Genomic DNA, 16,810 nt, shown 5'->3' on the forward strand with positions numbered 1-16,810 from the left:
AGTTACATTTATTTTTCCAGCGGTAAATGGTGATCCTTAAATATTAAAAAAAAAAAAACAAACAAACAAACAACAAAACGCTTAATCGTGGACGCGCCAGGTGGGTCCTCGCGCCCTGTTTACATCTCTACGTGCCGTGCGTCATGACGTCACGCACGACCCCACCCCACCTCGCGCAGCAGCCTGGTTGCGGTGGCAGCTTTGAGCTCAAATTTGAGAGATTGAAGTGGGAAAGCGGGACCGCGAGGATCAGAGTAACTTCACAACATAAAGAAGCCGCAAAGACGGGATGGAGGAAGCCGATCAAGGTAGCGCAACCGTTTTGAGATCCTGACGTGACATGTCGGCACGGATTAGAAACGCAACAAAAACTCAACTTTCAGAAGTTAGCTAGCTTGTTTGTTAGCACAGCCAGCAGCTGGAAGAAAACAGCGGTTCTTCAATTTCTTTAATTTTCATGAACTCTGGTAATGTGACAGTCAGCCGGGATAAACATGGGCAGGAATTTTACTCGGGTTAGAGCACTTTTACACATTATAATTAGTTCGTTATGTCAAAATATACTGTTTTTATGAATACTATTAAAACTAGAACCCGACCATAGCGTGACATGTTTCAGCTGAAAAATATTTATTTGTGTATTTATTTATTTTTTTAGTCAACAAGAACGACTATTTATTTAACTGGCGTGGGTTTAACTTGCAGCATCGTTATACCATATGTTAGCATTAAACACCTGCTGTTAATGTGCTGCTACCAAAGAAACCTCTCTTTGCATCTCTGTACTATATCCATTCAATCGTACCGATTCCATTAACGAATGTTCATTTGTAAGACTTTGCATTTTAATCGCTTGCAGATAAGTCGTCTTAAGTTGTAACGTGCCATGGGAAGTTTAAAAAAAAAAAAAAATGTAATGCATGGAATCACACGTTTAATAGCTTTCTACTTTTTTAAAAAAAATCTTTCTAATACTTAACGACTCATGTTTCTTTGTGTAATGTCATTCATATGAGAATGAGAATTTATGGGTTTCTGCATAGTTTTTATAGTCTTTGGTATTTTCAGATGCCTGTTGTTGATGTTAGGGAGGAAATGGAGGAAACGCATTGTCCTACCTTCTATTGATTTAGGCTACTATGTTTTTTAAATAACTAACTGGAGATATATATATATATATATATATATATATATATATATATATATATATATATATATATATATATATATATATATATATGTGTGTGTGTGTATAATGCATTATCCATCCAAGTGAAGATTTCCCAAGTTTTTGTATTTTAATCCTGTTTATTTAATCATTTAATATAAATGCCAAATACTGAATGCCTGTAAATATGCATGTACTTAGTATTTAATTATAAATATATATAATACAGTGCATATATAATATCCACAATATATTTAGCGTGTGGGGTGTAATGGATGCCGGACCTTTCCCAGTGTCCATATGGCCATGCATATACAAATTCTAAAATACAAATCTAGTTCACATGAGGAACGATCGCACAATTTAGCATGAAGCAATATGCTCAGCTTTAAAACATTTGTTTAACTGTATGACAGAGACCTGGAAGATAAAGCCCCTCGGCGGTCGATAGTGTTTACGTTTTGGAGAAATACCATGGACGTCACTGAATATCACACCGTGCTTGTTTTGGTAGTCTTCTCTGACCTCCTGACCACCCTGTCTTCGTCCCGGTCATCTTGTCTCCGCCCAGCTCCCTGCATCTGAGCAGCCTGTTCTCTCTCATCCCTCCTGGGCTGCAGTCAGTGGATGAGCAGCCTCCCCAGGAGCCACAGCCTTCCTGTCTGAATCTTCTGTTCTCCTCCCCTCATCTCTCTCACGCAGGGCTGCCATCTGTTCATTCCTCTTTTTTTCTGCGTGCCCATGTCTCTCTGCAGCTGGTGCCCACGGGCCATCGTGAGATCTGACTAGCAGACTGCGGGATAAAACCTGTATGTTTACCCTGCGTATACTGTCTTTATGATAATACTCCGGATCGAGTGGCAAGAACTTATTTATCTGATTTGCAGAGTGATTTGTTTCTATTGAATTAATGAGAGACCTTTCACCTATTAGTAAAAGTGATCCTTGTCTAGTGATGGACAAATCTTGCTTTAACACTGAAATTCAGTGTCTGATTTTTAATTTTTAATCGGTTCCTTATGTTTGCTCAGGTAGATGTGCACGCTGTTCTCTTTTTGCTGTCATGGCAACACAGGAAAATAAAAAAATGTCGAAAGACTACAGAACTACAGGGAGGAATGAGGAAGCTGCAATCAAATCTTCTGTAGCCTTTGTTGAATTTGTTTTCTGTTGCGGATGTGAACATTGCACATTTGGCTTAAATCGGTTTGGTGGACCATTCAGCAATTCAAGGTTGAGAGTTTACTTGACTGCCAAAAGCACGCAGAGAATTCTTTTGATCTCATTGGTGTAAATTTCCTGTCCTGGTGTTTGTTGGTGCGCTGTAGTGTAGTTTAAACTCCAGTCTGCGTGTTATGACAGATATGCTGTTAATTCTCGATCTTTTTGATGTCAGTTTATTGAAAACGTCTGAACTAAAAGTGGAATGTTAGATTTGTTATGGCTTTATTCATTTCATGTGAAGTTGAAGTAGTTTTTTTTTTTTTTTTTTTTAGATTTAAGATTGTCATTCTTTTCTCTGTTTTGGTCTGTGCTTTCTGGCAGTTTGCGCACACACGTATTTTATAATACCTTTCAGATGTCCATTAAAGTTAGCAAAGTTGACCTTGTTGCATTTCATGAATTATTGTTGGGGAACAAAACTATTTCAAATAAATGGAGTGCTTTTGAACTCTCTGTTCATCAAAGAATCTTGAAAAAAAGATGGTTGACGGTTTGTCTTTGTGAGTGAAAAAGCACCTTAAAAGTGTCAATATGCCTTGTACTCTATTACTAAGTCCTTTTAAGCCTTGGCACAATGTTGGAGAAGCAGCCAAGTAGACCAAAATAAACCCACATTTGTTCCTCACACAAGGCTACAGTGAGCCTTTAGTAATGTTTATGCTACAGTATGTTTATGATAATTGGCACACAAATGTGTCTTTTTGGAGCTTGACAGCAGCTAGTCACTTTCACTGTATGGAAAACAGCAGCAAGAACATCCTTCCTTCTTTTGTGTTCCATGTAGAAAAGTAAACCTTAGTGTTGACTCTTAAGCGTACTGAAACAATGCATTGTATTTACATCAATAATTGTAAAATGTGTTGTTGTGGTTGTACAAAAGTTTTTCTTTAGTGGAATATTTCAGTGATAGACTGGTACTTGATTATGCAAGATTGTTCAGAAGCATCTGTGTGAGTCTCACAGGTCCCTGCGATCACATTTCACTCAGTTTGATTGTAGCAGTATAGCCACTTTTCGTGCCATTTCTAAAAGATGGTTTAGATTTTGAAATCAGCAAGTTATTAGGTAACAGGAGAAGAACAGGTTTGCTGTCATTTCAGATATGCCTTATTTATTGTATTTTTCATAGAGTTGAGAGTTTTGGCAGAGTAGAGGACTAACATTGCACTGAGGGGAGAAAGTTAAGGCCTTGCTGTGACCCTTCAAAATGAGCCTCTTTTCAGTCATGTGACCACACACATTATTTTGAAAAGTCAGCCGTCAAAAGGATGGTTCACCCAAAAAGGAAAATTCAATGTTTATCTGCTTACCCCCAAGGCATCCAAGATGTAGATGACTTTGTTTCATCAGCAGAACACAAACTAAGATTTTTTAACTCGAGTCAATAGGCACACAATCTTTGGGAGTATAAAAAAAAAAAAAAAAACAGACAAAAGCAAATTAAAACCTGTGGCTCGTGACGATAGATTGATGTGACACAAAGTGGTTGCCCTGTGGAAAAAAACCCTGAAATGTATAAACAATATTTTTACCTCTGATACACCACAATGTTCGACTCATTCACAACAGCCAGCTTGTCTTCTTTTTCTTGCTTTTCGGCAGATTGCAGACTTATCCGTGCATTACCACCACCTATCTCTCAAATGGACAAGTGCCACTCTTATCTACAATCTGTAGATTCAATGCTATTTTGTCTGTCTTTGTTACTTTATTTTTTTTTTTTTTGTGTGCCCATTGACTCGCATGTTATGGCTGACAGACTACAACAGCTGCATTAAAAATCTTTGTTTATGTTGTGAAGAAACAAAGTCGCCTACATTTTGGATTGTATGTTAGCATTAGTGTTGATATAGTATAAATGCCCTTCAGACAATGTCAGTGACTCCTACCACTAATGTATCCTCCGTTTTCATTTTTGCCAGTTCTTATCCGCCAAGTTTCCAGAAGCCAAGCTGCCTTGTCTATGACTCTATGCTAGTTGGCAGATACATTTTCTCCATTTCCTGCTCATTATTCTTCTGTATATGTCCGTCCAGAGGACAGAGTCGCACTCTGTCCCATGATTTTTATTTTGTCTCAATCACGGGATGCAATGCGCTTGGAATAACCCAGTAATTGATTAGACGCTGTGGTTTATTAGGTGCTTCAAATGTTCTCTTTGTTTCGTTACTGGGGTGTTTATGTTCTCGAGCTCTGAGTTTAAATGCAAGTCATACAAGATCCAGTTCACAAGAATTCCTGATGTTGAAGGGGCACAAGGCCATTGAAAGGCTTGTCCAACTCTATAGGAGGTCATCGGATTCCATGCCCAACCTATTATTGGCATTAAGAAGTTCACAGCTGTGCCATGTGAATGTTAGTGGACCAAAGGCAGAAGATTGTGTTCTTCAACAAATTTTTTTTATTCAAAACCAATATGATTATTGCTTATTTCCTCTTTTAAACAATACTTCTCATCCACTGGTTTAAATAGGAAGTTGGGCAACTTCCCTTATAAAATCTTTCTTTACTATTTCCGCAGCCTGCTTTATTTTGTTCACAGACAGACCCTCTTATCATGGAGGTTTATTGTGGGAGCGTGCCACATGATGTGAAACTCTCCCACAATGCAGCACTTGTGAAAAAAGGCTTCGTCTGAACTTGCCAACAGGTGCTAAAGTGTCAATGAAAATTCATTGTATTAGTTTTGTGTGAAAATGTTTTGGGAAATGAACCGATGTCGCGATGGCTGCAGTTTTCATTCAGGTCTCCATTTGAGCATCTGCATGCTTTTGTTGCGCAATCTATTCTGGATGGAAGCCAACAAGGACTTTGGTGAAAGACAAATATCCGGGTACTAACCTGTATGCAGCAGCACGAAGGCGTCAAGGCTCTGCCATCCTAGACGTGTGAGATGAATGTAGTCAGAGTGTTAATTGACACATACACATGCGCACGTGTGTTTGTCACTGCTTGGCTCTTGTACGCCCATGTGAACACAGCTGAATAGAGTCTCTGTGATTCTCATTATAACCTGATTCTTTGTATCGTTGGCTGTTCTCGCTGATCTCTGCTGGAGACAGCAGACTCGTCCCACATAAGACAGCTACTGTAGTCAGGCAGGGATGTGTAATTCCAGCTCCTCAGGGACAAAGCTCTGTAGAGGGTGTGTCATACATGGCATGTGTATTTTAAAACCTGAGGAGATGAATTACGAATGTGCGAGGATGTGCTTATGAGTTTATGCACAACTGTGGCATCAAATGGAATTCCAACAGTTGTCTTCTGATTTTGTAGGCTGTTTTAATAGCATCTTTGATTTGAACTTGATATTAGATTTGGTCCCGCCCCAGAGTAGAGTCTTTTTGTCAAGCTGATCAAACAAACAGAGCCACGTCAAAAGAGTTAAATTCTTTGTAGAACTGGGCTGTTAGTGAAATTCTGGCTGATACCAATAAATATTTACAACAACTGTAAACCGAACATTTGTATCCTTAAGGATAACAACTACTGAAACTAGTTTATGCACATTTCAGTATACTTAATACATTTTGCATGACCATTTCCTATTTAAGTAGAGTATGGCAAAGTATTGAATTGTGCAACATATTCAAGTAACTGACAGGGATGGTTTAATAGAAAAAAAACATCCACAATTAAATATCAAATACGCAAAAATGAATACAAACTTCAATAAAAACGGCAATGCAGATACATCTATACCTGCTAAACATTTGCAATAATTTAAAAAAAGCATCAATTATTGATTCTCCTGTATATAACGGGGCCTATAAATGCAGCAGAGATATAAAATCTTACAGTATAATGGTACGGAGGAGCCCTGAGTGTGTGTTGGCCTTTAGGTATCATCACTTCTGAATGACTTGTGCTTGGCTGAATCCATTTTAGTCTGCAGTGGTTTGTGCAGCCGGTGTGTATCTGAAGCGCTGTGGAGGCTCTTTGTAATGGATTAACATTGTAATCTAGGCCACCGCAGATTACAGCCTCCTTTCGCGGGCTTCCCCCAGTGTCATGTGACCAGGGGACAAATGGATCTTCATTTCCCATGGATGATAAGATGGACGTAGGGGCGAGCATGAGCTAGTCCAGCACAAGAACAGCTGAAGACGATTGCTTTTTTCCAGTCATTGAGTGCAGTGAAAAGGCTGCACTTTTACAGGATTGTCAACAATTCGTACAAGGACCGTTGAGATTACAGTTGGGAGTGTTGGCTCGCGACGGAAATAGAGCGCTCTGGAGAGGTAACTTATTAACGTGCTGCTGTCGTTGTCTCAGACAGGACATCATGTGATCTCTGCTAGCACTGCAGAATCTGCAACACACACTTATGCTTGAAACCGTAGCTAGAAGATGGGACAATCGACACAGTGATATCCTAACTCGGCTCGGTCACATGCAATCATTTAGTGTCCTGAGAGCTTCCTGTTCACGGGCAGCATGGACGAACCTGTAGAGGAGTACAAGTCTCCGTTCAACTTTGAGCAGGGAGTTAACACCAGCTACCTCTACCTGTCACCCGAAGAGAGCTTCACTCCCCCGGGTTCACTGGTACTGCCGCTCAGAGGTAACTGTGTTTGTTCAGGTGCTCTGTGGGTGTGTGTGTGTGTGTGTGTGTGTGTGTGTTTAGGTGTGGACTGGTGTTTGTCACAGTATAAAAGCGAGAGACGCAGAATGTTCTTGAAAGCACGCGAGAGCCCTCTTCATGTCAAGTGCTGATGTTTTGAAGACGCTCATTCGTCAGGAGCAGCTGCTGCTGAAGTGGGCCGTAAGCTTTCAGAATAACACCAGGATAATAGTCATGTATATTCACATAATACATCCTGAGCTTTTTTTGGTCAGTTTTTTTTTTTTACATTTTTCATGCAATTTCTCTGCCAGCTGGAAAGACTGGACTGAAATAAATAGGGGCCTTGTTAAAAATAATAACATTTAGCTTCGTATTTCTAACATTGAGATCCTGCAGAAGGATATGCAGAGATGTAGGTGCTACAAAATATCATGCACAGTTAAATATACAGTAAGAAAAACCCAAAACAACTCCAGTACTGACTGATAACCAGCTTATTATTTTTATGTGTACGTTTTAATATTACATCAAACCTTTTTTTTATTAAAACCTTTTAACAAGTCAACAGGATTTGTCTAAACCGGCAACGCTGAACTATTTTGAACAGTGAAACTATTTATTCCTTGGCCAGCAGTGTTACTATAATGCACTTAAACGCTGAACTATTTTATACAGTAAAACTAATTATTCCTTGGCCAGCAGTGTTACTATAATACACTTAAAATGTTAATCGCAAAATAGAAGAGCGGTGAGCTTGGTTAACAAATTATAAGTGTGTTTACACAAGGCCCTCAATCTCATTATACAGACAGAGAGAGGTCATTGATCAATCCTGTGAGCCGTCATGGCACATCAGGGTTGGAAATATTTCTTTTTTGCGGTGATCCGTGAGATGGCAGCCATTCATAATCTTGTTATTGTGTATGTGGAAATCCATGTGTGGAGCAATCGATTCATCTAGAGGACAGATGTGGATGTTGAAACTTATAAAGGGGAAATGTTACATTAAATCTGGTGATGAAATCCGGGGCGTCTGAACAAATCTTACGCGCTTTCATCACACCTTAGCTGTTGGAAAGAATTTAATGCATTTGTTTTTAATGTCCGCACTTTATGTATTTTTTCCCTGGTCATCTAGTTTTTCCCACCACTTCAAGTCTTTATACTTGCATTAAGCTTGACTCAGAAATATAATATAATTTTTACAAATGCCATGTATTTTAATATTTAAAAAAAACATTCAACCCCTCAGAAGATTATCCAATTTTGTGAACTTGTAATGCTACAAAGGCAATACCTAGCGGCAAAGAATGAGGTTTGCATTTTCATTCAGACAAACCCGAAAACACAACAAGTGGGCGGGCGATATGCTAATGTTTCATTTTAACATTAACATGAAACGGCTTGTTTTAAAAACATTTTGTTTCAATGATTCAGTCGACTCTGTCTCTACATGGTGCAGTTTCAGATTTAAAACTTGACAGGATGTTCTCATTCACAGAGCTGGGTTACACACTGCATGAAAGGAAAAATAAATGAAAAAATCCATAATAGAGGCACTTTAACACTGATATTAACTGTAAAAGAAAAAAAATGTTTCTGTGCCATTGTGTCGGATGATAGCACTGAAAAAAGATACCAGATTCTAAAATAAATATTGATCGTGCATTAAAAGGTGTGTGTGTTAGTGTAACAATGTGTAAATAAATTATACCTACATTGTAGACAAAATGTTGTCCATTGAACCTGATGTTGTATAAAACTGCACAAAGAAAACATAGGAGGAGGAAGACAGAAGTCGTATCATCTATACTAAACTCATCTTGTTCATATTAGAAATATTTTGTTAGGAATTTGATGTCCAAACAGCTATAAATGATCCTCTTTATTTTGCAGTAAGTTAAAGTGGGAGGCAAACCTACCAGTTTTTCCAGAAATACCAAACAAGCTGCTTACAAATGAGTTGCACACCCTCAAGTTGTGATGCAACTTTTAAGTTTCTCCCTGAAACATGTTTTAAACTCCCAGCTGCAAGCTACGACCTGAACCTCGTATTCAGCCTCCACTGAATGCAGGCATAAAATTAGGTCCATAAAATCGACATGAGCAGCAGTCCTTTTTCCTCCCAGCTACCACAGAAAAGGCTGGTTTTGTAAAATCTCTAATCTGTTTACAAAGTGAATGGTCTTATCAGGTTATTCTGTTACTCTAATAATCATGGGATGATCTATAACACTGACTGGACGGAATCAGCTGATAATATAACTGTATAATATACAGTGAGGAGCAGATCCTTTCACTCAGGGCTGTCATGTTGTCAGTTTGATTGGCAGTGCTGAATTTTTGGCTTTTCCTTCTAGTTATCAGCCCACTGAATGGTGACATCCAGGAGTTTTATTATTTATGTTGTATTTCCATAGTATGGTCTGTCAGTGCAGGCATCAAAGTACATCTTCCAGACTTGTTTAAGCCCTTGGGTGGGTGTCCATCATGTGACAAGCACCTTATAAAGTTTTAAAGCTCTTTGACACATGACTTCTCTCTGACCTCCTCCTCTTCCTTCATGTTTCTCCTTTTCCCTCCTGGCCTGACGTCTAACTCTTCATGATCTCTAAACCAGAGCGTCTTTCTCACCACTGCACTGAGCTAACAGCACTGGCTTTCAGAATGACAGTTCAACTTAATATGAACTAAAACTAGATGTAAATCAGTACATTTCTGTATCAGAATAAAAAAATAAAAGGGAAATTGACTTTTATACAACCTTTTACTTGTTATTCTAGCTTTTCTAGAACTTTTTACCGGTTATTCTAACTTTGTCATACAATGTGATTTTTATTTATAGTAAATAAAACTTGCCTTTTTAATTGTCATTTTTATGTCTCACAGTGTGATGTTTATTTCTCGTTATTGTGACTTTATCATAACTGTATATGTATACCTGTGACTTTGTTCTGACTTGTAACTTGATATAGTGTTTTTTTTTTCTTTAACTTTATTATACAATATCTCACTTTCACTGTCATTTTTTCTTGTAATTGTGATTTATTTTATATTATTATTTTTTTTTTTTTTAAATCTTAGTGTTACTTGATTTCTCCTAATTGTAATTTGCAGTGTCACATACAAAAGTGACCATGCCAGTAGTTTTGAGTCAGGTCCCCTTGTTTACATAGAGAGGGTGGGTAATATGACCTATACTGCATCCAGCCACCAGGGGGCAATCAAAATGTTTTGGGTTCACCTTTCAGGACATGTGTGGTGCACATGGTTGAAGCCTGCAACCTTTACTCAAACTAGCTAGGCTATTTTATCAGCATTCTACAGCACCCTAAAATGTTTTACAGCACATGTTTGTGTGTTTTGTTTTTTATTTTCGTAGGGCCCAAGAGTCCGGACTTTATCCCAGAAGTAGGTGAAGATGCAGCAAATGCCGTGCCCTGTTCACCCTGCATGGCCCTAACTGAGGAAGAGCAATCAGAGCTCCGCAGTGAACTGGAAAAGGTCTGCATATTTCAGTCCTGTTACATTTCAGGTTCCAGCCAGAACAGCCTCACTCAATTGATGAGATTGCCTCAGGAGCAAATGTGGTTCATTAGGAACTCATTTTGCAATGGCTTTTTTTTTTTTATTTCATCTTATGCAATCTTCTTACTGGACCTTATTTTTTTTTTTTTTTTTTTTTTGAATGGGGTGTCACCACACTTAACCACATTTTCCATGTCAGGTGAGTTCTCCCATCCTGTTTCCCTACAGGTGGAAGACGAGATCCAGACTCTTTCTCAGGTGCTGGCGGCCAAGGAGAAGCAGGTGGCGGACATCAAGCGGAAATTGGGCATCACTCCACTCAACGAGTTCAAACAGAACCTGAGCAAAGGCTGGCATGATGTCACCGCCTCCACTGCGTACGTGCCCTCACTCGCCTCAGGCATCTGCGTGCCGCCCATCACCTCTCGCACTGCTGCAGAGGAGCGGCTCCATCTGTCGATGCTTCTGCCGTGCTATTCGCACTTGCCATTTGGCTGCATTGCCTTATAGACGTGCAGTTGTGAACGTGCTTGATTTTGCTAGCTCGCTCCAGCTGCTAGAATTACTTGATCTTGTGTTTTACAGTTATGTTGTATACTTTCTCTGTACACATCTGTCCCCCATCTGTGCTGGACAGGTATAAGAAGACCTCGGAGACCCTTTCCCAAGTGGGTCAGAAGGCGACGACGGCGTTCTCCACCGTGGGCTCAGCCATTAGCAGAAAGCTAGAGGACGTGAGGTGAGATAGGAAACTGAACCCTTGTTCAACTTATCATCCGATCAAGCTATCCTTTGAACCCTTTCGACCTAGTAGCACATGAATGAATACTCACTAACACCTATTAATACTGTCCGTTTCAAACCACTCCGGTTACATTCACACAGGGGCAGATTTATTCAACCTTTATTTTATTAGGAAAATAAAAACACTTGAGACTTAAAATCTATTCCACCAGAGTGTCTTTGTACACGCAGTACATGAAAACAACACAATTTAACATCATAGTCAACTCAAGCAGCAGCTGTAATTTAACATTTGTAACAAATTTTAGATTTATAAAGATAAATTAATTTAGCGAATATATTTTTGACTCTCTTTGGAGTTCAAAATTGGGCTATGTTATACATTGTGACTTCATGCAATTTTCATCCATTTTCATTTAATGACCAAAGTGACAATTTGAAAGAGTGACAACTGCATTTTCGTAGCAAAAATGTGTTCAGACAATGAGCCAAAAGTCCGGATAAATGTTGGGTGGAGATTTTCATCTGAAAGGATGAGTTGCAAGAATTTCCAAAATTCCAAAGTGGTTAGAACAATACAAAACTACACATTTAAATGGATGGTTTACCAAAAATATGTAACTTTTGTCATCATTTGCTCGCTCTCATGTGATTCTGAACCAGTAAGACTTTGCACAATTGAAGATATTTGAAAAAACAAAGGATTTCGGTGCCTCCATTAAAAAATAAAAATAGAAATAAAAGATTTTATATATATATATATATATATATATATATATATATATATATATATATATATATATATATATATAATTGTAAAAGTTTAATCAACGTTTTCAGAAGAGATTTGATTGCAGAGAGCATTAAAACTTGAAGCTTAAATGTGTTTGCTTGACTTGTCAAAAAAGCATTAGATTAAGCCACCTAATTGATCTGAATCTCCATGAACTTTTAATAGTGTAAATACACCTTAAATGAAGGGACAGAAAATCTTATTGGTTTGGAACAACATGAGGATAAATAAATGTTGCCTGAACATTTTGAAATTTGCTATTATTCTATGTTTTTTGTTCATTACTTGACGCTGATTCAGTCTGCAGGACATTTTGAGAGTCAAATACATTCATGGATTCCAAACACAGACTGTGTGACTGTAGCCGTGTGTGATCACCACTGACACACACATGTGCCTTTAGCATAACACTACTGGACAAAATGGCAAAGGACTGAATTGTACTCCACGCACAATGGAATTACCAAAATTGAGATAGAATAAAACCATTAACCACAGACACCCACATCATACTCTGAAGTCTAGCTCAATTTCACCATCTTACGACACTCTTGCTGCAACGCTAGCAACATTGTTAACTGTTTTCGCTAATGACACCTCTGCCATTTACAGATTACAGTCATTTTCCAATTCTTTTGGGTAAGACTGTTTACAGTGGCTTCAAACAAAAGCCGGTTATTTTGGCTGCTACACCTCTCAGTAGTGTGATGAATGGTTTTATAGTGTGGCATGTATTTAGAGGTAGTGCTAGTCTCCTATTTGTTTTTGTTTTTTTCCCCCGCTGTTTCAATGCATGCATACCTTGAAATGACCTTTTCTTCTTAAACCTCTGCTTTAGCGCACGCACGCACGTGTTGAATGGGTATTTGCAATTCAGAGTTTTCTGATTTTTGGTTAAAATTGGTCTCCTAAAAACAAAAACTTGCATCATTTACTCTAAAACGTTTTTTCTTCGGCTTTTTTGTCCATACAATAAAGCCAGTGGAGTCCAAAATGACACCGTACCTCATTGACGTTGATTTTATGACAAAAAAAAGTGCATTACAAAATATCTCGTTTTGTGTTCAGTCTTACAAGGTTTGGTGTAAATTGATAACAACTTTTACTTTTGGGTGCACTGTACCTGTGTGCATCGTGCAAACAATTGTGTGCTTTCTGTCTAAAAAGCAGCGTCATCTCTCATCATTTCTCAGCATTATTCATCGTACGTGTGCTTGTGTCCCGCACAAATCTATCAATCTTCTGGCTGTCACTCTGCTGAACATACCATCCCCTCTGACAGTGATGCAGACGCGCTTAAACCCTGTTTATTCTCTGCTAATTCTCTCACACCCCCTATTCATCCAAACTGAGCATCCCAGCTGTGGTGTGAATCTGTGCCAGTGATACCGGTAATAAAGTCTTAAACCCCTGATGGATTAAAGCCTTATACTCTTACTCAATTTCACACAGCATGAAGAGGTGTATTTTCATGCTGATTATGAGCTCATAGACGCGTAGGTGCATGGCTTTCTTTCCCCTCTTCTAATGCCCCTGATACTCACGGCTTTGGCTAACTCCTGTCTGCTTTTCTTTACTGCTGACGGATAGTATACGGTCCATACAGCATTCGGCTAGCATGCCTGTGATGAGGTAAGAATGAATTCTGGCCGACCCACATAAGCCTCCGTATTTTACAGGAGTACTTGATTTTGATTTGGTCAGTGGTGGCATTCTGTGGGCAAATTTTAATGACCGATGCTATCGTTAACGTATGGTTTATGCTATTTAAAGGCGTAGTTCTTCCAAAAATTACAATTCCGTCATTAATTACTCGCCCTCGTGTCATTCTGCTAGACCTTTCTTGATCTTTGAAACACAAATGAAGATATTTTTGATGATGGACCTCAACTCGACTGACTCATTCAGAGCCCAGTCAAGTAGTAAGAATATTGTTAAAATAGTCAATGGTTCAACCATAACTTTTTAAGCTATGAGGATACATTTTTGTGTGCAAAGAAAACAACACGCATTCTTGTGGCTTCATACAATTGCAGTTGAACCACTGGCGTCGCGTGGACTATTTTAATGATGTCTTTACTATCTTTCTAGGCGTCGAATGTTTCAGTTTGGTCTTTATGGTGGGTCAGTAAGCTCATCAAAAATATGTGTCCTGAAGATAAATGTCTAAACGGTTGGAAACTACCTGAGGGTGAATAATTAATGACAGGGTTTTATACAGTCTGTTTTTATGTCATCATCACGTATCTTGCAGAAACACACCCACCTTCAAGTCATTTGAGGAGAAAGTGGAAACCTTAAAGGTACAGCAGCAACTGATTACATCAACAAAGTGCATGTGAGGTGAAAATGATAAAAATGCCAGCCTCGTTTTTGATGTGACAGACCAAGATGAGTCCGACGCCGTCGACGGGCGACGCCGAAGAGGTTTCCGAATCCACACCTGAGGGAGAACCGGTGGCCGAACACCCAGAGGAAACTTGTCCACCAGATCAAAAAACTCACTGAGCATCCACCCTCAAACCCTTCACTTTTCTTTCTCCCTGCCCCCCTTTTCCACCTCACAGCGGTACTTCTACATATTCACAGTGAGCTTTGTTCTGTGGCCGTATTGTTCCACCGGAGTCTGGGTCATCTCCAGACGGGACGTGGTAGTCCTACACTGGAACAGATGTGTCAGAATGTGAGATGCATGTTCGCTCATGCACTGTCAGAGCACAATATAACTCATTCCACTGCAGCGTTGACCTCTGACCCCTAGCTTCAGGTTTGCCTGCATGAGAGGCTCAGGTTGTCACTTAGAAGTTCCTAATTTTTTTTTTTTTTTTTTTTTTTTAACACTTTTAAAGAAACTTCATCCTGAAGTCTTTATATAGTTTAAATATGTTGACATTTTGTTTGTGTACATTCTCTGTACCACATCCCACTACTTAAAATTGCCAGCTGAATTAACCAAAATTCTGTATATAGTTAGTTTTCCTTTTTTTTTTTTTTTTTTTTTTTTTTTTTTAACAAATGCCAAAAACTCAGAACATGAGTTCTGTCTCTAAGTGTATACGTTAAACTATGAGTTTTCCATAGGAAGTATATCGAGTGTATTATTGGCGTTAATATCAAATATGATCAAACAGCAGTTATATTGCTCTGTTTCCGTATTTTGGATACTTGATTGAGCTCTAGAGTTTGTGTCATTCGTTGTGACTTCATTTCTCTTTATTTTGTAGCGTTACTAAAGTCACAGTGCCTTCTGTTGCTGGGGAGGTTTAATCTCACTTTAAAGGTATTTCTGATGGCTTTGCAATTGGACCGCTGCTGTATTTTTTCGTTTGTTTTTTTTACCCAAAAAACAGGACAAACTCTAAGAGGGGTAGATGTCATTGTCTCCTAGACTATATGACACCTCTTCCCTGTTGTTTTAAACTCTAGCACGGCTGAAAAGCAGCGGTAATGTCAAACAGTTAGCATTAGATCCAGCGCAATTCGGTAATATTTACAAGCACTAATTCTAGTATTGTTCGTGTAGTTCATAGAGCCGCTTACACTGTAGTACCTGCGTTTTGGCGTCTTCAAGACTGCAAAGTGAAAAATATATATATATTTTTATTGATGTTGTTAGCAGAGTGTAGATAAAATCTATAATAACATTTATAATAGGGTAGAGGTTGATTAAAAGCTTTGGAGCACAGGGTGATTGGTACTTAACTGGCAGATGTGTTCTCGTATGGTAATGTTTCATTATTGCTTTGTAATCTGTGTGCGATATAATTTTTTTTTTTTTTTTTTTTTGCTTTGATACACGGAGATGGACAAACGCTTGCTGCTAAGCTGCTGCAAGAAATATTCCACATAAAGACGTTTACAGAGGTTTAAGTTCAACATGCCTGATCAATCGTTCTACATCTAGTGTTGACAAATAAAATAAAATAATACTAATATAGAAAATGAGGTATGTTGTTAGTAAGGTTTCTGTTTAAAACAAAGTTGTATGTGTGTTTTGTGTTGTGAAATACTACACGGAGGGTGGAAATATCCAGTGGGACCAAAAATGTTTTAATTCATCCCTTTTCCGCCTCACTCCAGTTCTACTGTAGCTCAGATGTTGTTGTTGTTTTTTTTTCCCCTCGCATCATTTTTTGATTGTGAATGTTGCTTTATACTGAATGTCTCTTGTGGGCTTTTGTCCTGGGTTACTGGTTTAGTAGTCGAAGCTGCTGTTATGTTCATTTATAATTAGCCTCCTGAAAGACTAAAACTACTTTTGAGCAAAAAATACAAACATTTGCTCCTTTGTATGTCTGATGCCTAATAAAGCACCTTACGTGTTGTCTCTGTCCGGCAGTCCTTTGAAATGTTGCTGTATAACCGCTACACAACACTAGATGGCGCCCCAATGTTTACGTCCTCAAGGTGACTTTAATCGCTTAATGTTGAGGGGGAAATGCTTTAGTGTAACCTAATTGTTCTTTTAGGGCTGTCAATATTTGGACATGAGCTGTTTAATACAGTGAGGGAACCTCCTAAACATTGAAGACGTTACACCTCATATATTTGAAGGTAAAAAGTGCCTCTCGTTTGTTGCTTTCGAGCTTATTCTGGCCCACGCTTTTGTTCATTGTCCATGCAGCATTAACATGCTAAATGTTGTATTTCCACAGCACGTGAGGGTTAAATTAATAACAACTAATAAATTATTATCATTTCCGAACAGTAATATTCACACGCATCCTAAAGGCTATTTTAATTAGTCTTTGACCAAAAAAAGCACACCATAGGGCCCGCAAACACT

At 38.6% G+C, this 16,810-nt stretch overlaps 1 protein-coding gene across 4 annotated transcripts; it reads left to right on the forward strand.

Annotated features, from left to right (window-relative positions):
- The first annotated feature begins 151 nt into the window (after window positions 1-151).
- tpd52 (tumor protein D52) lies at window positions 152-16,349 on the forward strand. Of its 4 annotated transcripts, XM_043218430.1 has the most exons (8): window positions 152-308; window positions 10,342-10,463; window positions 10,716-10,864; window positions 11,125-11,226; window positions 12,637-12,663; window positions 13,615-13,656; window positions 14,279-14,327; window positions 14,410-16,349. In XM_043218430.1, exons 1-8 carry the CDS (start codon window positions 290-292, stop codon window positions 14,530-14,532), a joined length of 633 nt encoding a protein of 210 aa, XP_043074365.1. In that variant the 5' UTR covers window positions 152-289; the 3' UTR covers window positions 14,533-16,349. The 4 variants fall into 4 exon arrangements, with proteins under 4 accessions (XP_043074365.1, XP_043074366.1, XP_043074368.1 ...); XM_043218431.1 differs by lacking the exon at window positions 12,637-12,663; XM_043218433.1 differs by lacking the exons at window positions 12,637-12,663; window positions 13,615-13,656.
- Window positions 16,350-16,810: the final 461 nt, after the last annotated feature.

The sequence above is a fragment of the Puntigrus tetrazona genome, chromosome 19, assembly GCF_018831695.1.
Source record: "Puntigrus tetrazona isolate hp1 chromosome 19, ASM1883169v1, whole genome shotgun sequence".
Taxonomy (NCBI): Eukaryota; Metazoa; Chordata; class Actinopteri; order Cypriniformes; family Cyprinidae; genus Puntigrus; species Puntigrus tetrazona.

What these genes read in the sequence shown, in the direction of transcription:
- tpd52 (XM_043218430.1), top strand. An exon ending in TCCGCAGTGAACTGGAAAAG is followed by an intron (nt 10,464 to 10,715) that starts GTCTGCATATTT and finishes GTTTCCCTACAG; the next exon opens with GTGGAAGACGAGATCCAGAC. An exon ending in AGAAAGTGGAAACCTTAAAG is followed by an intron (nt 14,328 to 14,409) that starts GTACAGCAGCAA and finishes TTGATGTGACAG; the next exon opens with ACCAAGATGAGTCCGACGCC.